Below are 20,665 nucleotides of genomic sequence, written 5' to 3'. Positions count from 1 at the left end.
ATTGGTATGATGTCTTCTATCTTTATGGTACTGACAGTATTTTCCCATGTCTACCCTATTTTGTGGGGGCACTTGCATTTCCCTGGAGTTTTCAATAGCCCAGAGTCCCCTGAGTCATGGATCTGCAACAGGACCGCGGATCATGATTTGTTGAGGGGAGTAAAAGCTTCTTCATCTTCATCCACTACTTTCTTACCACGCCATTCCTGCTTGGCCCTAGGCTCCCTTTTCGCAAAGCGAGATTTGGTGCTGGATTCTGGGGTTTTCAGGCAAGTGGGCCCTCCTGGTCCTTATAGTGGCTTTGGTTAGCTTCCAGAACCTCCTCCACCGTTGCCATTTCATATCCCAGGTCGAGAAGCTCCGCTAAGGTTTTCGGCTTCTTCTCAACAATGGACGTGATCAATTTCTCGCTAGTGACTGCTCTTTTAAAAGCGGTGAATGCCACCTTATCGTCAAGATCTTTGATCATGATCAAGATGTCGTTGAAACAGAAAATGAAATCTTTAATGGACTCACGTCGCCCTTGTTTGAGGGAAAACAAGTTGTCCTCAGTTTTATCCTTCTTGATACCACTCTTGAACCTTACTACAAAGGTGTACTCCAACTCTGAGAAGTTGTGTATGGAGTGTCTAGGTAGCCTAGAAAACCATGTTGTGGCAGGACCCGTAAGCGACGCAGGAAAACATTTGCATTTTATGGAGTCCCCACCTCCACACATAGTCATGATAGATGTAAAATGACTTATATGTGCCATAGGGTCCGTAGTCCCATTGTATGAAGTAAAAGTTGGTGTACGGAACCCTATCGGGAGGGGAGCCTCCATTATTTCCGGGACAAAAGGATCCTGACTTAGTACAAGTTGAACCTCATCAGGGACCTTTTTGTCCAGCCGAAAAAGACGTTCGTTTAAGTCCTGGACCTACTGATAGAGACTTTCGTCACGAACAAATGTGGATGTTCCGGAGGCCAGATCATTCCCGCGGGGTCCCTTTGACTCTACCACGTGCTCCTTTGGTGCCTTCTTTTTATTCAGAACCTGAGGACGTTTTGTGATAACTCCTGGATAGGAGAACGTGTCGTTGAGAGCTCCGAGCATGTCGAAGACAAACCCGTTACCTCCTTTCTGGTTACTTTCATCTTCCCTTTGTCCTTGTGCTTAGCTGGTCGAGGACAGCATGTGTTGCCGTCATCTCTCAAAGCTTTGTCAGCAGCACCAACAAGGGTAGGGTTACCAGTTTCAGGAGGAGAAGGACTAAAATGTCATCCCTGGGTTGCCATGGAATGCAAGAAAATGAGCATCTCGAACATCACTTGCTGCATGTTAAGAGGTACCTCGGGATTAGAGGTTGGAGCTGGGGCGAACCCTGGTGGGGGAAGATCAACAGGAGGATCAGGGGCGATCTCCTGCTGTTCACGTCCCACCATGAGCTGCACTGTCGAAGTCCCAGCCATAGCCTTCCGACCGGGTCCTTTCTTTTCCGAGCGATGAGGGTCTTGAGATTTGGATGTTCAGTCCAACGATTCCTCTCTAGTCATCTTCGTGAGACATTATATTTTTTTGAGCTTCAGGGAAAGCTACTACGCTTTTTGTCAGCAGCTTCTCACAAACGGCGCCAAATGTTGTGGGAGGATCAACTTCCTCGTCTGGTTCAAGTCCTCCTAGAATCTGATTCTCCTGGTTCTCCTGAGATCAAAACAGAAGTGAGAGTGGGCCGCCTCTGAGGACGGGAAGCCACCTCCAATGATTAAGTCAGTCATTGAGGAAGACACTGAGAATTACTCTCTGAAGAATAAATGCTCTAAGACAATGAAGGAGATTAATGAAGGGAATGTTCTTGGTGGAGTTAAGAAGGAGAATAATGGCTAGAGAGCGTACGTTTCTACCTAGGTGACTTGTCGTTACTTATAACGAACCTGAGACCCTCTTTCGTCTGCAATGGCGGGTTGATTCATTGAGGAAGGATTCGACGATGGAGATGGCTTCTAAGCATGGATGACGTTGCTCCCTGAGCAGCCTTCTGGATAGCTGTTGATTCCCCTTGTGAATTAAAGGGTCAACTCAAGCATCACACTGATGTGATGCTGTTCTTTGGCGGAGAGGACAAAAAGAGGTCTTGCGGTACTCGAGACAGCTTCAAGGCGAATCAGAAGCTTCAATGATGTCCTAATCATTAAATGGGGCCTTTGACATTTATTGCTGAAATTAATATTGATGGACGACGTCTGAGAAGGGATACTCTGAATCCCCTATTTGTCGCTGGGCTAGCTGGAAAGCTGGTGGGCGGCAGTGCTTGTCATCGAGCTCTGCTACACCTGCTCTCCCTGACATCGTCTGAGAAGCGCCCTTGCCTGGCTGGCAAGTCTCATTCGCATGGATCCTGGAGCCCATGGTCCGTTCTGAGCGGACCTGTCCCGGTCCAGCGGTTCGCTCCGGATCACCCATAACACTTAGTCCTAATAGTTACTTTTTATTACATCTGGAATTCACGTAACCAGTACATTTTCAATGGCGTAAAAATCAACCCTGAAGAAATTAATCACACTATACTTTATTGGATCACTACACTTAAGTTACACTCCCTCCCCCCACATGCAAAATGTGAAAATCCGCACTCCAAAGCCCCCTAAGATAAAGTCGGGAGATAAGGGTAAGAACCCGTAATCCCATGAATCAGTTTGGAATAATATTTCTAACTCAGCTACCAGGTTTAGACCGCTGGAGGTGGGGCACTTTTTTGGTCCATGAAGGTTCTTTTGTATATAGCAAGGTGGACTCCTGCACTTTGATTCAAAGATGGAGGCCATTTTGGATGTGGCATAGTGGAAGGACTACAGCAAGCAAAACAACACTATACTTTATTGGAACACGGAACTTTAAGTACACTACCTCCCCCACATGGAAAATGTGACATCTGCACTCCAGAATCTCGTCATATAAAGTCAAGAGCTGAAGGTAAGGACTCCCAATCCCATGAATCAGTTTAATCCCCAGAATGCCCACTGGCATTTTTATCTAATTCCAGTATGTATACAGTTAACGGATGTAACACCCCATCTTTGTATTTCCCAACTCCCGCCCCATGGTCATATTGAGCATATCTACTCTATAATACGTAACCAGAACAGCCATGACTGCACTTAAAACCCTCAATGAAACAAAGTTCGTTTTATCGTCATCCCAAAAAACATGGAAAGAGCAAGCCACTAAAATTAACTTCATATAAACATGGACCTATAATATCACTTTCCAGAAACAAGCCTGGTAAAGAGTACACCAATAAAAATAAAAAATAAAAATTGGTACATAAAATCTTATTTTCAAACTCGGAACTATTTATAATCTTAACTTCCGTACACCAATGACACTGAAGTCAACAGAACAACTTGTCCTTCACCTGCAGCTCCCGTAGGTAGTTCCTGTCATCAAAATGACCCACAATTGCACAAAGACCCTGTCCAAATTTCGCAAAGTCTACTGTGAAGAGAATCTTGAAAATCTGCCAATAAATGAAGTTCAATACAAGAGAATCAGATTACAATCAACAGAAATTGACGTGATATGGGTAGAGGTAGATACTACAGTTTCCACAATAGCCTCATGGGGTCATAATAAAAGCATAAGCCCAGTTTCAACAATTCTTCAACCAAGGATTTCTAAACTTGAAAAGCCTTAACCCTAGAAGTCAGCTCCCTGACTTGTTTCCTGAGATGTTCTGGGTTGCAGAAAAAGTCAACAAAAACCTGCCTCTCCCGCCCCACCTCATGAGGATGATGTTTTACTATCTCAGCCTTATCACTATGTGCTCGTGTAACTTCTTCAATGGCTGCGGATAGTTGCGCATTGACATTTTCCATTTCTACCAGTTCTCTCGTTAGCGGCCAAGGTGTCAAAATTGGTTGTGCAGTTGTAGAGGATGAAAAAAGCAACTCCTGTAAACTCCGAATAAAAGTGCACAGCTCACTGATACATTTATTTCTATCCTCCGGGAGGGAACTTTCCAGTTCAGACTGGAGGGTCATCAAATCTGATTGAAGACTGGATACTTGCTGAACAATACCAGGTGCCGACACATATGTTGATAACCCAACTTGAGCATTTGAATGAACACTTAAAAGGTCTCTTACACCATGCAAAAAAGTATCCCGGTCATCAACTGCTCCTCGTTCATGTTCTTCAGATGCAGCTTGAATCAGTGACCGGCAACGACTGATTCGACTATTGGTGGCTGACAGGTATGCTTGCAATTCTGATTCAATAACTTTCAGCAATGAGTACGCGCCAAGCATGGTTTTCTGTTCCAATTGGCAAGCTATTTTTAGAAACTGATGCCTAGCAAGCTGATTAACTAAATGATATATGAACACCTTCTGCCGACCAATATAAAGTTCTTGGCGCAGCACCCTTAAATCATAGTCACCTTGCAATATATATGTATCCTGGAGTTGAGCAAGCTCCCAACAAAGATCTGGAATACTCTCAGACAATAACTTAACTTTCTGGTGTAGGTTTGAAAGTTCTCCAGTCAAATCAGAATGCTTTCTCCTGAGAGAATGAAGATCAAGATGGATGTGAGCTTCATCCAATGCTACTTGAGATTTAATAGCTGCAAGAATAGCTTGCTGTTTAGCATTCTCAACTTGGGCTTCCACCCACTGTCTCTCACTCGTTCCAAATACAGAACGAAGCCTTCGCAACTCTGCTCCATTTTGATGACAAGATACCTCTGGATCCTGCATTACAGAATCTGGAGAGTCATCAAGACTCAACCATGAAGATCTCACCTTGCCATCCTCGGCCACTAATTGGAAAGGACTGGCTTCAAACTGCTTCACAAACCACTGGTCTAGCTCCTTTGAACAAGCTGAATCCTCCAACAAGAATGAACAGAGATCTGAATAAGCTAAGTACACACCATCTTCATCCCCTGAATGATAGTGAGAGAACTCCTGTGCGGTAGAAGCAATCATTCCAAGCACTCCATTCATCTCTAAATTTCTCGCTGAAAGCCCATCATCAATTACAGTTAGCTGTCCATTGACCGTGGATGTTGCTGTGACCCTTGATCTTCTTCCTTGGATCAAGGATGAAGCTTGACTCGTCAGCAAATCATATTGATGCTGTAGATGCTTCAACTGCTTCTGCAATTCAAGAGCCTCAGTTTTGGATGCCAAAGTAGCATCCCTGATATCTTTCAATCCTTCTTCAGCACCAAAAACTGCCTCTTGGTCATCCCTCCTACTTGAGAAGGCAGAAATGCTATCAAAAGCAGAGTCCAAGTCCTCCCCCTCCAATAGCTTTCCCTCTTGTTGAAACTGCTCACACTGAGTGACCTCGGCAGCAGAAAGAACATTGGTGGGACGGAGGCTAGAGCATATCCATTCAAGGATAGGCTGTGCCTCCTCATACTGGAAAGGCCATTCAAAGCTATCAGGGTCTAAAACCTCGTTCCCTTCGTAGCCCAGCTCACTCAAGAGACTGCACAGTTTTGCTCCACTCATCCTTATTGCTTCAGTTTTGGCTTTGCAAGCAATGAAGGTAGAAAATGCTCAACTAGAAACCTAATTTAAACATGTTTACTCCGTATCCTAGGGATTAGGGTTTCCAATTTCTGTTGCCACTTAGACCGACACATCCAGCAGTGAATGTTTCCTGCAGGGGAAAAATATATGCTTAGATAAACAATTTTGTTCCATATCCAAGGGATTAGGATTTCCAACTGCTGTTGCCACTTACACTGAAACATCCAGCAGTGCATATTTCCTGCAATTAGAGAGGGGAAAAAACATATGCTGAGATTCAAATCCCATGATATATAACTTCTTCTTCAACTTGAAAGGAAAAATCTTATTCTCCACTGTGAAGAAGGGCTTCTTCTGTTTTCCCAACTCTCTGCATGAAAAAAACAAAGCTTCAAACAAAAAATTTCACTGAGAACATAGGATATTTAGCTGCATTTTGCAGTCGAGATTTATCTTTTAGATTTGCGAGTGAGCCAAAATTAATATTCAGGAATCAAAGACGCAACCACCATAAAATGGCCAACTTCTTGGTAATATTTAACAAAAGATAAACCAAGTTGAGTCTTCCATACTATATTTTAAAAAAAAATATTGATAACTATATGCTGGGATCCAACCATAGTCCAAGATTCAGTTGAAACCACCGAAAACAGTTTTTTGCCCAGCCGAGATGAAACCAGGGGATGAAATTTCTTTCTTGGTTTCAGCCGGATTTTGCAGTACTTGTTAGAAGTCCCACACTGGTAGAGTTCTGCAAAACTTCAAAGAACTCGTAGGTGCCACCAATCGAAATTTTGGGGAATTTCTCTCATTTCTTGCCCTTTTTGCCTCTTTCAATCTCTTTTTCACTAAAAATCATCACTCATTTGTCTTCCTTCACCTTGTTTGTTGCTTTCTCCATGCTTATAATCCTTATGGAGCATATGGTGGAGGTGTTGGATATGGGAGTCATTGATATAACCAGCCCTAATCAGCTCCCAAAAAGAGCCCAAGCCCATCAAAAAAAGGTCGAATCTGTCCAGGGGTAGAATGGTCATTTACCTACACCTGGATCAAGCTATATTGGTTGACTGACTCCAGTTTTATTCTAGGAAAATAATTCTGTTTTTATTTCCTATTTTGGAGTCGAAGTTGTCGAGTTAATGTTGGTCTTTGATAGTTAGCTGGAGTTGTTAGTAGGTGAGGATAAGGTTCCCTAATTTTAGGAACCTTATCTTAAAAGGAGTTCTATTTTAGTGGACAATTGGATCCCAATTTGGAAGGGATTCATTAGTTGAGTCTAAGATGATTAGTGGAGGCTAAAAATAGCCTAGTTATGCATGTAATTTTTCAATCTTGATTATTGAATTGATTTGAAGTTTGAAATTTGGCTTGAGAAGTGGTGGGATTCCCCTTGGGACCCTGAGGCTGGATTAGAGTGCTTTTACTTTCAGTTTTCAGATTCCTTCATCATCTACAAGCTTCATCTATAGAGTTCCAACAAGCTCACCACAAATTCAAGTAACTCAAGACACCACACCCCCTCTAGTTGCAGCCAATCCCCACCCCAACCCCTAGCCACTGTAGCCTCATCCCCCTCTCCATCTTTCCCAGAAATACCAGGTCCTAGCCTCACTGGAATTCCCTCAACCCCAGCCCCAGAACCATCATTCTACCCTTCCTAGAATCGCCTAAGCCTATAGGACCCAGTCCTAATCTTAGAATCTCCAAAAGCAGACCTAATTCTGGTGTTCAGAATTTCTGCACTTCATCTTCTTCCTTGAGATGAGTTGCAGAATTTAAATTCCAGAAAACCTAAACCCTTCCAACCTTAACCCCTCTTTCTCTGAAACAGTTTCAGATTTTCAGATTAGTAGTCTTACTAATTCTGAATTGCATTGACCAAAAAAAAAAACTAATTCTGAATTGCAGGAACAGAAACCTTAGCCCCCTTCCCAACCCTAGCCAAAACCCTAAAATTCAAATTTCAAATTTGAAACTTGAAATCCAACAAAATTCAGTTCTGTTTACCTATTCCAGCAGGTTCTTATACCACTAAACCCATCATCCGAAGCCTCCAGACTCCTCAGTTAAGTGCTGGAACCTAATTAGAAGATCCTGAAATCTAACCCAAAACCTGGGGTTACATTACTCATCTACTGATGCTACTAATATGTCTGCATATGGGTATGGGGATGGATTGAGATCAGGTGCATCCATCTTTGGATATCCATCACATCCAGTTGGGCAGCTTAGCCATCATCTTCTTACAGTCCATTCCCTGATGATACATTCCCCATGTAGGGATATCTAGCTTATGCTGACAATGACACCTATTGATTCACACTATCGAACTACCTGAATAAATATTCCAAAACCATGACATGGGAGTCTTTTATCTAGTATCCAGAAAAATGGATCAAATCTTACCAGTACTACTACACATCTCGTGGGATGGATCCACTGATGAAGTCAACTTGGTAGAGTGAAGATGTAAGTCAAAAAGTTTCTTTTTGGTCATTCACTTTCTTGCTATTGTATTTGTATGAAGCATTTAAAGTACTTATTTGATTTGTTCAATTTTACAAGTCTTTGTACTTTTCAGAACAACTCATGTATACTACCACTTGAATGAGAACCCTTCTTTGAATTTTTTTCAGCAAAATAAATGCGCAATTGTGCTTTGTGCATATGCAAAACCCCAGATTATAAATCCATGAAAACAGGGCCAAAACGAAGGATCAAGTTGTCTTGGGAAAATTTGACTGAGATGATCGGAATTTCGACCTCATTTCAGTCTGAGGGTGGTTTCAATTTTGATCCTTGGATAATCAACTCCTATTCGACCACCCTCAAAACTGAAATTTCCATCCTCGGGTCTATCAACTCCTATAAGCTCAAATTTTTAACCAAACTTGGTTGCTTCCAAGAAAATTCAGTATATATTTCAAAAGTAGGTAAATAAAATATAGAGCAAATTGCATTGGCACCCCAAAATGGAGGCTTTAAAGCACTGGCACCCCACTTTTTGTTTGAAAAACACATAGGTCCTATTATGTAGAATGGTTAGTTATATTATCGCAAAAACTATTATACCCTTCAAAGAAATCTTATTCTCATTTACCCAAAAAAAATAAAAAAAATAAAAAAGACATTCTTCCGCCAACGAAGGTTATTTGATGAAGACATTGTTGTTGGATTTTTTTTTTCAGTGGTTAATTGTTTCACTAACAGAATGGACTTATGTGTTTAATGAATTAGGGGGTGTGTGTTTTTCAAACAAAAAGTGTGGTGTCAGTGCTTTAAAGCCTCCATTTTGGGGTGCCAGTGCAATTTGCTCTAAAATATATCATGTGAAACTAGACTCTTTATTCCATTTTTGTATCTGTGCACCAGGACTGACCAAGTTAACATGATGTGAAATGATCAAAGTGTAAATCACATAGTTTGAACAGCAATCTCAGTCAAACTTGGACTATTGTAGTTAAACTTAAACCAACAAGCATATGCATGGAATGAGGCTACAAATCATGTTTGTTACCATTTAAAGAATAAAAAACATGCATAGGAAAAATAACTTATCGACTAGAACAGCTACATAATCCAGTTGATTAAAGCTAAGAGTCACTCAACTATTGAAATGAAAACACTTGGCTGCACATGCACAGTACCACACAATGTAATTCAATCGATTTTCGGACACCAATGCAGGAAACATTTAACTCTACTGTCACTAAATTAGTGCTTATTTGAGGTTAAACTTAGCCATGAGGAGGGTCATGTATATCTCCCACAACCCAAATCTCTTAGGTATGGTTCATATTTCTATAAATCTGATGTATTTTAATTTTTACCAGTGTTTGTGATGCACGCTAGGACATATTGCTAGAAAATAGAAGCCCAATGGGTCACAAGGGTATTGACCCAAATCCACCCATGGCTTTCATGGGCTAAGATTATTTTGGTAGGTTGAAGTCAAACATACATCTTATGATCTTCATGTGCTAGACCTAAGCCCAAGTCAAGTCTTTGAGAGATTCGTCGAGGTCAATAGAAGGGACTGCAGTTTAAAAATAAGGAAGGGAGTGCAGTTTGAAAATAAGGAACTCATTGTCAAAAAGGAACTTTCCTTTGTCAAGAGTTAGGTGATGGTTGATAAGTGGATGTTAGCTAATGATTGGATGGTGCATTTGGCGTTTATGTCTTTAAAATAACTATATAAAGGGATTTATGTAAGAGGGTGGATCGATCACTCATTAATTGAAATCAAATTTGCTTTCTAGCCCTTCTCTATGGAGAAACCTTGTATTTGATCAAGGTAGATTGGTGTTCGATCAAATAGATCCACCTTGCGGCATGAAGCCATGGTGTTACTTTCTTGCTATTATTGTTTAGTCAATTCCCCCATATTGTCCCCTCTCTTCTTCTAATAACAAGCCTACTTCAGTGACCATTTTTCGTTTCAGTTACCATTCAGATCTGCCATCTACTTGACATCAAATCTTAGGGTATCTTTCTACTTTCATATCAGTAATCCAGCCTAACTCAAATCTGGTTCCTGGTTCTGCCCCCACCTTGAAGAGCTATTGTGTCCCTGTTTTATGTTCATGGAACAAAATTTGTGCGGAACCTGGGAAATTTTGCGCGAAATTTCCCATTTTTGGAAATGGGAAATGAAATTATAGGGGAACGAAAAAAAAAAAAGTCACAGGTATCCATTGAAAGCTGGCAATATTCGACAAAACAATGTGAAACTGGGAAATTTCCCCCAACCGGTCAAAATCTGGTTTGACCTGGCTGGCCTAGCTCGTTGATGAGAAAACATTCGTCCCTCAAGTTTTGAATTTGTGAAAATGAAAAATTTCGTGGAAACCTTGCACTTTTTCCTGCAAGTTTTGACATCAAGTTTCAACAAAGTTTAGCAGGTAAGACTCTACATATAAGCTAATTAGAGTATAAATAAATTTTGCTCAAAAAGTCAATGTAGATATATCTTCGAAGTACATAACATCAATGTAGAGTTTTCCAACAAAAACTTGACTACTTAAGTACATGACATTCAATATATAACTTCTAAGTTCAAAACATCAAATACAAAGTAATTGACAATAAAAGGGAAATACAACTCAGTGCCAAGTGGAGTGCCTCGGTGGATCCATCCCATGAACCGAGTAGTATTGTGGCATCAAATTCAAAGTAACTAACAATAAAAGTGAAGTACAGCTCAGTGCCAATAGGAGTGTCTGGGTGGACCCATCCCATAAACCGAGTAGTATTGTGCATGTAACATCCTATCCTCCGACCAATGAATATAGACATCCCATGACATGTTATGCCTATGGTTTACCTCAACAGCTACAGCTCTATAAGTTAGGTCATCAACATGCCTAAGATAATCAGTCTGAGGGAATACACAATTTGGATAGGGAAGTTCTGATGGAGGGGGTATTGGTTATGGTATTTAGGGAAATATGAAAGAAAAAAAATAAAAAATTTGAGAAAACCACGACCAATACTCCCTCCATCAAGACTTCCCTATCCAAATTGTGTTTTCCCTCAGACTGGTTATCTTAGGCATGTTGATGACCAGACTTATAGAGCTGCAGCTGTTGAGGTAAACCATAGGCATAACATGTCATGGAATGTCTACATTCATTGGTCAGAGGAGAGGATGTTACAGGCATAGTACTACTCGGTTTATGGGATGGATACACCCAGGCACTCCTCTTGGCACTGAGTTGTACTTCACTTTTATTGTTAGTTACTTTGAATTTGATGGTTTAAACTCAGAAGTTATATATTGAAAGGATAATTATTGTTGCCCCCTTGTACTTAGATTTTATTACCACTTTATCCCTTGTACTTTTAAAATTACTAATCCAACCTTTAACTCTATCCACAATTAATATTGCCCCCCTACCGTAAAGCCCCGTTAGTTTATTAATAATGTGGCATTTATATATATTTTTTAAATCCCAAAAATAACCCTGGAGTTATCTATTTACTTATTTACCTTTTGTTAAGTTATAATACTACCCTTAATTAACTATGGGGAAAAATTAACCTTAAATCCATTTTCTTATCTAAAAAGAAACCATTGAATTAAGGGTGTCAACTATGGACCGGAACCATTAAACCGTACCGGACCGCGCCGCCTAATACCGAACCGTACCTGACCGTTCAAAATTCGATACGGTACGGACCAAAACCAAATTTGGAAATTCGGTCCGGTCCAGTTCCGGTTTCAGCTGTAGAAACCAACGGTACACACCCGAACCGTACCGAATGTGTGAACCGATTCCCATACCGAAAGTCAAGGTTACATATGGTAATTTGCGATTTTGTTCCTCAGTTTAGTTTGCCCTAGGCTACCTGCGATTCTGCAAAGTGTGAAATGTGAATGCGATTGCAGTGATTCAGTGTCTTCAGTCTTCACTCATCTCTCAAGTCTCAAAGTCTGATTCTTTCATGCTCATCATCTTCGTCTCACTCTAATGAGTCTCATCCTGAAGAATCAATGAAGATAGAGCAGCAAGAAAAGAGCAGAAATCGTCTTCGTCTCACTCCTGTCTTCGTCTTCTTCTCACTTTAGTGCTCTACTTATATGTTCTACAGAAACTTCCGACAAGATCCAGACCTGCAGACCAAACTCCCTTGAGGAAAGCCTTGCTCCACGCGAACGAAAGAGGGAAAGACCAAAAGAGGTTAGAGGTTAATTTCTTCTTCTACGACTTCCTTATCAGTCTAGACCTAATTTATTGCTTTTATCTTTTTGAAATTCCGTTAATCTTCTAGTAGATGCATACAGCATAACCCTTTTCCCAACCTCTTTCATTTTTAATCTGAAAGGTCCATGTATTGGTAGCAGTGAATCTGAACAAAGGAATAAGTTGAAACCCAATGATGTTCAGATTGGTTTTCTAGTTTGGGATAGTGTGAATGTTTGAAGGGCTAATGAATGGAAGTGCAATCAATCCATGTTTTTTATTCTTTGTCAACATATTCTTTATCAAACAACTCATAGGTTTGAAAGGGTAAAAGAATATATATATATATATATATATATATATATATATATATATATATATATGCGCACTCATGTGATGCAACCCCACAGACAAGTTTTAGGCGGATGATAGATGCAAACCACTGATTTACGAACAGATTCCCCAGTCCATTTGTAGTTATTTGTGGTCGGTCCTGTGGACAATGGTGAGTGACTCAAGTCAATAACCGTGAGTCTATATCTAATTAGTCTGGTCATTCACTCATTTGGTGTAGACAGTGTAGTTATCTTGATTGGTGTGACAGTGTGTGAAAGTTTGAAACTGATTGTATAACTAAACCGTACCGGCCGCCCTAGAACCGTTTTTTCATACCGATTTTATACCGAAACCATACCGGACCCTTTTTGCAAATACCGAAACCGTACCGTATTCGGTACGGTACAGTTCTGGTTTTAGGTATTCAAAGTTGGTATCGTACCGAAACCGTACCGATTGACACCCTTACACTGAATAACAGAAAGATGTGATTTTTCTTCTCTAAAAGAAACCACCAAATAAAGGAAAGATATGATTGAATAAAACTCAAAATAGAAACTAAATATGATGGAAAGATCAAATTTAATTCAAAGTTGAAAATTGAAAATCACCTAATATATGCTAACCATTGTGCATTGTTACCAAATTTCCTATCAATTAACATCTTATATGCTAATTTGTTTGTAAAACTTTTATCATTGTGATTGTGGAAAATTTAAGTGGAACTTCAGAGTTTCAACAACTATAAGCATGTGGTCCCAATCCCCGAATTAAATTCTCAAAAATAATAATATTAATAATAATTTCAAGACAATGCTTCCATTGAAGATGAACTTTACCTGAAAATTTATGTGATTTATATATTTTTTTAGTGCAATAGTAAGCCCCTCATTAACAAGTATCACGCTGCAGCAAAAATCATTGTTATTTTGTTCTTTTGTGTAAATCCTAAGAATTACAACACACGTATAGATTCATTTCTTTTCTCCCAGATCACTGTTCTTGTTGTTAGAACCTAAATTTATATTGCAAAACAGTTTGTCTTTACCACTATGCATATTTTAATGGAGTTGGGGATGAAGAAGTAAGATCTCAAGAGGTAATTCATTCAAAAACTTTCTTAATCTGGGTATTCATCATATTTTAGAGAGCAAATTACACTAGCACCTCAGAATGGAGGCCTTAAAGCACCAACACCCCACTTTATGTTTAAAAAGCACAGAGACCCCAAAATTGGTTTTTATTGAATATATTTGTCAAATTTATCACTTAAAATAATTAAATCACTGTTTATTTTAAAAATATCCCTATAATAAACAGTGACTGAAAGGTTTTCAGTGACAAATTGAACAAATATATCCAATAAAAAATCAATTTTGGGGTCTATGTGCTTTTTAAACAAAAGTGGGGTGTCAGTGCTTTAAGGCCTCCATTTTGGGGTGCCAATGCAATTTGCTCTATTTTAAATGGAGAAGACTGGTACTCTTTCAAATCCAAAATTGATTCTAAAATATAATTGGCATTCAATATAGTTTCTATAAATGAGGGTAATGTCATCTTTTTTTAATTCTTAATTTTAATGAAGGGCAAAATAGACGTTAGATATTCAATGTTAACAGCCACTTATTATCGTTGAAGTGAGGGTGCCAATAGCAATTTCATAAAACGGAGGTTTAGATAGTAATAAAACCAAAGTATAGGGGGCAATAATAATCCCTATATTGAATGCTATATACTTAAGTACTTAAATTTATAGTGCATTTGTCAGAAATCTTTACATTAATGTTATGTACTTTGAGTGATATACCTACATTGATTATGTGTTATTTAAACTCTAATTAGCTTATATGCAGAGTCTCACCCCAAAATACCCCCTAAAACGTGTCGAAGCTTGACGTCAAAACTCACAAAGAAAAGTCCCAAGTTTCCACGAAATTTCTCATTTTCACAAGGTAAAAACTTGAGTTTCCCTCGAAATTTTTCCCATGTTTATGTAAATCTCATTGTGATATTAATTTTTGTTTCCCATCTGAATTTCACTTCATATTTCATCTGTCAGATCAAAAACTCATTCCCTGTGAAAAGATCTTGATTGGCTACTGTTTTGATCATTCCAATATAGTACTACATTTGATATGATTTATGGCCCTCATTTATATTAAAGAAGTACTAAAGAAAGCTTATGATAGAGTCCCTAGAGCGTTAATTTGGCAAGTACTAGAGAAAAGAAGTGTTGCAAGTAAATATGTAGATATAGTTAAAGATATGTATAATGGTACAATGAATAGTGTTAGAACAGAGGAGGGACAAAGTAATGAATTCCCAATTACAGTTGGGCTACATCAAGGGTCAACTTTAAGCCCATATCTATTTGCACTCATAATGGATGAATTAACCAAAGACATTCAAGATGAGGTCCCTTGGTATATGCTTTTTGCGGATGATATTGTGTTGATTGATGATACCCAAGTGGGGATTAATACCAAATCAGAATCATGGAGAGTAGCTTTGGAATCAAAAGGCTTTAAACTTAGTAGATCGAAGACAGAATATCTAGTTTCTAACTTTAGTCATGATCGGGCAGATAATGAGGTTGTGATACTTGACGATAAAGAGATTCCTCAAAGTGATTGTTTTAGGTACCTAGGTTCAATCATAAGTGAAAGAGGTGATTTAAAGGATGAGGTTTCCCAAAGAATTAAAATAAGGTGGATGAAGTGGAGAGGTGCGTCCGGGGACTTATGTGATCAGCGTATTCCATTAAAGCTTAAAGGAAAATTTTATAGGACCGTTGTTTGACCAGCTATGATGAATGGTGCAGAGTGTTGGGCTGTTAAAAAGTATCATATAGATAAACTCAATGTAGCAGAAATGAGGATGCTAAGATTGATGAATGGCAAAACTAGGATGGATAAGATAAGAAATGATCATATTAGAGTTGGTCTGGCAGTTGCTCTCATAAGTGATAAGCTTCGAGAAAGTCGTTTAAGGTGGCATGGCCACGTTCAACGGAGACCTATAAATGCCCCTGTACGGAGAAGTGATATAATCCAGATTGAAGGAACTAGAAGAGCTAAGGTAGACCTAAGATAACTTTAGAAGTGGTGAGAAATTATATGTATAGCTTAGGCCTTGTATCTAGAATTGATTGGAGGGCAAGAATCCATGTAGCCGACCCCATTTAGTTGGGACAAGGCTTATTGTTGTTGTTGTATTTATAATAAAGAAGTCACAAATAGCTGATGAGCTCTTTATGCTTTATGATTATAAATAAGTTAGCAAATTGCACTGGCACCCCAAAATGAAGGCCTTAAAGAACTGACATCCCACTTTATGTTTAAAAAACACAGAGATCCCAAAATTGAATTTTTAGTGGATATATTTGTCCAACTTATCACTGAAAACAGTTAAACCAGTGTTTATTTTCTTTCATTTCCAAAAATATCCCTATAATAAATAGTGTCTGAACGGTTTTCTGTGATAAATTGGACAAATATATCTAATGAAAATCCAATTTTGGGGTCTCTGTGTTTTCTAAACATAAAGTGGGGTGTCAGTGCTTTAAGGCCTCCATTTGGGGGTGCCAGTGCAATTTTCTCTAAATAAATCATTGACTAAAATAAGCAATATCCCCTCAAACATTATTATATAAAGAAAAATACCAAGCCTAAAGCTCCAACTTCTAAAACTCTCTATGTCTAGGCCGTTGGTAGCCTAACCCCAAATAGGATCACAACCACTAACAAACAATAGGCTCTAACGTATCAACACAATCCCGCAACAGAAACCAAGAGGTGACCAAACAGTGACCCAATGTAAGGTTTTACGGAATTGAAACACTCAAAGGCTGTTACAACTTTACGTTGGACCAACACGAAAGCAACAAAATGGTAAAGCTTCTGGTCTATCATCAGAACAGAAGAATGGTATAAACAGGGAAATAAACAAGTGCCAGAAACAGAAACAGAAACAGAAACAGAACCTCAAACAGCCTTAAAATGTCTTTTCGTAATTGATGTTTAACCCCAGGAGATACAAACAACACCTATACCTTGTCTATCCCAGGACAGAAAAATAGAGAAAATAGCAGAAAACAAATATCAACAGAAAGAGCAAGCACGTAACTCTGTTGGGACAGAATTATCTGTCATAGACGGGTCTCCTAGTGCAGAATATCTTTTTGAACTTCAACCCTATCTGACTGTTGGATGCTGAGATATGACTGTATTTCAGAACTACAAAGTACGCATACAAAAAAAAGCAACTCACAGTTACTACAAATCCAGCCATTAGACTAGCCTTGAACTACCAGCGGAGCAAGTGATGTATACCCAAATTCTAGGTTTTGAGATTTGAAATTAAAGCCAAAAACTGGGGTCACTCCAGCTCCTCTAACTGTGAACGAGCAGTCTTCTAGGGTAGTAGAAGCTTGCAATTGAAGGGCTCTCGGAGGAATTGAGGTGGCAAAGGTTAGGGTTGGGTCTTGAAGGTTTCAGCCAGCTTGAAGGTTGTAGGAATATGGGTTTTAGGAGTTAATTCTATGCTTTAATTGGATGCAGATCTGGGAATTTATAGGATCACTTTTTCAGGGTTTTAAGCCTGAATAGAAGGGTCTTAGGGTTTTGGTGGTTGCTGTAGTTAAATTCCAGAATTTAAAATCCAGGTTAGGGCTTCAAGGCATCCTGTTATAGGGTTCAATAAGGCTTAGGAGGGGGCTGTTGTTTAATGTTTTATAGTTTCACATTAAGTCCAGTAAGTTTAGGTCAAGTCCTAGATGGATTAGATAGTGTTAGTCCAAAAGGGTTTGGGAAAGGGTTTGGGATTATTGGATTTGATTAGGACTAGGATCAAGTGTAGGGGAAGGGCTGGGGATGCTAATCCTAAAAGGGTTTAGAGTTTGGTTAAGGGGTTTGGGACTTATAAGAGTTTCACAGGAACTAGGGTTTCGGATGGTCGGATTGGGCTGAAACTGGGAGGGAAGGTCACTAGAGTTAGGGGGATAACCTTCCTAAAGTTTGGGACAGATCTAATGGCTAGATTGCCATACATCTGACCTTGAATTTTAGGTCTAAGGAAAAGTCCGAAAATTGCAGAAAAATCCAAAAAATTAGAAACGGGATGATAAGGGCATTAAGAACATGGTTTTAGGGTTTGGGAAGGAAGTTAAGGGTAGGGAAGGGGCTGGGGTTGTTGTATACTTACTTGGAGTTGAATGTAGGCTGTTGTTAGGGCTGGACTGCTGCTGGACTTGAAGATTGATTACTGAAATTGAAGAACACTAAAACACGACCTTACTCGACTCCAAACTCATAATTTTATTCATCAAAACCAACTAATTTTACAATGAGGCAGGGTGGGCTATTTATAGCCTTACAAGTGGAGGGAAAAGACCAGGACTCTAATTAGGAAACCAAACTTGACTCAACTAGGGAATATCTTATAGAATAGGATCCCTTTTACAACTAAATAAAATAATCACCACGAATAAAAAGTAATTATACTGGAAAATAACACCTAATTATCCAAAAGGAATATTAATTTAAAATAAATTCGAATCAGGACTCTAATTTTGACCAAGTATTTTGACCTCCAAAAGCTCACTCTGGTGGACTCCAATCCAAATTCTAGAGTAGATATGGAGTCCAAACAATTAAGATATTAAAATGGACTCAAGTTGTGAGATCCCAACCCAACTAGGAATCTCACTCACACAAGGACTCTCAAATAACCTGCAAAACAATAAACAGAAAAATAAAATAAAAATAGATCTATGGTCCAGACAAAACACTGGATTTAATGGGATCCAAACCAACACACCAAAACTGGTTAAAATGACCAAAATACCCCTGTAAAGGTTCGGCCAACCCTTTGGTGAGCCAATTGGGCCTGGGTTTTTGGACCCAATTATAGAAGGGATCAACCTTGTTCACATCAGGAAGACTCCAAACAAAGTATATGAACAAACCTTCAGTTTGAATGAGAAATTCAATAGTAAAACAAGGGAATTAACAATTAGATCTGGTTTTAATGGTGCTAGTCACCCCCACAACAAATGGTGTCCTCAGCCAGAGGCTACCCACCATTAATATCAAATGCCCGATACCCTCTCATCTCAATTCCTCCCTATTAATAATCCCCTCAATCACCCCTAATCCCCTCTCTACCTCCGCATGACTTCCTCCAAGGTCCTATCATTCCTGCCCCCTTAAATTTCACCTTATCCTCGAGGTGAAGGAAAATTAGCAATTTGGTCTTCACATGTTTACTACACAACCATGTTGTTTCAGTGCAAAGGACCCTTTCAATCAGTGTTCCCAATTGATGAAGCATGCTACCATCAGTTAATTAGTTAATTTGAGCTCGCTGACCATCATACTTGTACCCGAGTAGAAAAGCTCTACTTTGGAATATCTTCAGCACCCAAGAAACCCAGTAGGAATCCTAACAAGCATATATCCTATGGGTCTTATGGGTATGCCAGGAATCATCGACCATGCAGGTGAGAGAAAAAATCAACGCCACTATTTATAAGAAAAAGGAACAAACAAATCCTATAAGTGTCCTAAAACGCTTGCAAACTCCACGATTAGATTAAATGTAGTCGCTCCATTCTTCATTTTTCCATAATAGACCACCCCAATGCCCCCTGAACCAAATTCCACTAGAAATAATAGCTAGAAAGAAGTTTCAACTACACCTGAAGGGTCGCAGATCAATTGGAACGTTAACCCCTCACCCATGAAGATGTGGATCTGGTAAGTCTCGCTCCCAACAGCCATCGATCTTAGTTATGGTTCGTTGTGCGCTAAAGAGCGATGTGACTTAACTTCAGGCGCAGTCTTCTGTCGATTGTACCAAGTTCTTTCCACCGCCATTGGTGATTCAGGGTGCTCCGCCACGTCAATTGGGGTTCTGCCGCCACCGTCTTTGTCTCCCACAGGTTCAACGGCGGTCAATGGCTAGAAGTCAAGCCTTCAGGTTTCTCCTTTCTCGATTTGGCCCCTTGGTGCGCAAGTAGGATGGAGATGACGGAGGTAGGGGATGAAGGAACAGCATTCCTAAACTGCCCCTGGACATGTTGCACAAGTGGATTGAACGTTTTCTGGGCCAAACCTGGGTTGGGCCTATTAATTCTTTTAAAAGCCCAGTTATGAGATCCTTTTAAATGGGCCAATTGCAAAACCCTTAAGGCCCAGATTTCCAATTTAATGACTTGGCCCAACTATAACATCCGGTCCAAGCGCAGGGTTAAAATTAACCCAAACCCAACCGGTTTGTCAACCACCCAATCCACCCATCTTCTTCCTCTCTTCACTTGTGATGAGAGCCAAAACTCCTCAACTGCCACCGCTACTTGTAATTCGCTCTTCTCTACTTGGTTGAAAAATTGTCACTAGAAACCACGTGAGAACTGCTCCTTCGTTGCCGCTATGTAACCCTCCCTCGTTATCACCCTCATCCACGGTGGCTTTGCCGGAGTTCACACCGCCCAGCCTCTCTCTCATTTATACCAGCGATGCTCCCTTCTCTCTCCAATTCCATTGGCTATGTCCTCTTCTTTTAACATCGCCTCACCTCGCTCGCCCCTATCGATTATGCACTCGATCTTTAGGCTTTGCGAATTTTCTCTCCACGAAATTTGCTGCGATTATTCCCCCATTTGAAGTCCCATATTGTCAAATCTTCACTTGGATCTCATCAGCCATACCTGCGGTGGGAGTTTTCTGGAATCTCCCTGCATGTGTGAGGTCTACAGAAGTGGGAAAATCTTCAGATTCTGCCCCAAATATTCATTAAACTATTCCTGCTCTCTAATTCCATCTAGTTTTATAAATCCAGTGCTCCTCCCAACACCGAAGTCAATCTACAAGGCCTATTTGAAACTCAACCAGTCCAACACTGGCCACTCCCTCCGATAGAGCCATTCCAGTGCTCGTCTTTCTAGGTTATGGAGTGCCACTGCTAACCATTGCTCCTTCTCAATCTGTTCTTTCCGACAGAAGTTTGCAACTTCCATAAACCAGTTCTCCATTCTCTCTTCACTGGTAAATAGAAACAATCACATCTCGTCTCCCAGAATCGTGGCTGCTGTGTTACCAATTTGATAAGAAGAATCAGATCTT

The 20,665-nt window shown here is 39.8% G+C and overlaps 2 protein-coding genes across 7 annotated transcripts in view; both read right to left on the bottom strand.

The window, feature by feature from the left end:
• Nucleotides 1-265: 265 nt before the first annotated feature.
• On the bottom strand, nt 266-724 carry LOC149029033 (uncharacterized). Its single transcript, XM_089140515.1, has one exon. The coding sequence runs from the start codon at nt 722-724 to the stop codon at nt 266-268; it is 459 nt and encodes a 152-aa protein (XP_088996641.1).
• Nucleotides 725-3,198: 2,474 nt separating this feature from the next.
• The window catches only part of LOC149029032 (AUGMIN subunit 3-like), a 30,224-nt gene continuing 12,757 nt past the window's right edge, over nt 3,199-20,665 (bottom strand). For all 6 annotated transcript variants that reach the window (XM_089140198.1, XM_089140218.1, XM_089140215.1 and 3 more), the window contains 2 exons: nt 5,735-5,890; nt 3,199-5,650 (listed from right to left, as the gene is read on the bottom strand). In XM_089140198.1, coding sequence (XP_088996324.1) covers nt 3,655-5,499 — 1,845 coding nt within the window. In that variant the 5' untranslated portion in view covers nt 5,500-5,650; nt 5,735-5,890 and the 3' untranslated portion in view covers nt 3,199-3,654. The remainder of the gene's footprint in view (nt 5,651-5,734; nt 5,891-20,665) is intronic.

Source organism: Hakea prostrata, chromosome 1, assembly GCF_041222555.1.
Source record: "Hakea prostrata isolate BN-2017 chromosome 1, UWA_Hpros_2, whole genome shotgun sequence".
Lineage (NCBI taxonomy): Eukaryota > Viridiplantae > Streptophyta > Magnoliopsida > Proteales > Proteaceae > Hakea > Hakea prostrata.
Note: the sequence above shows the minus strand (reverse complement) of the source record. Positions and strands in the feature narration are given on the sequence as shown.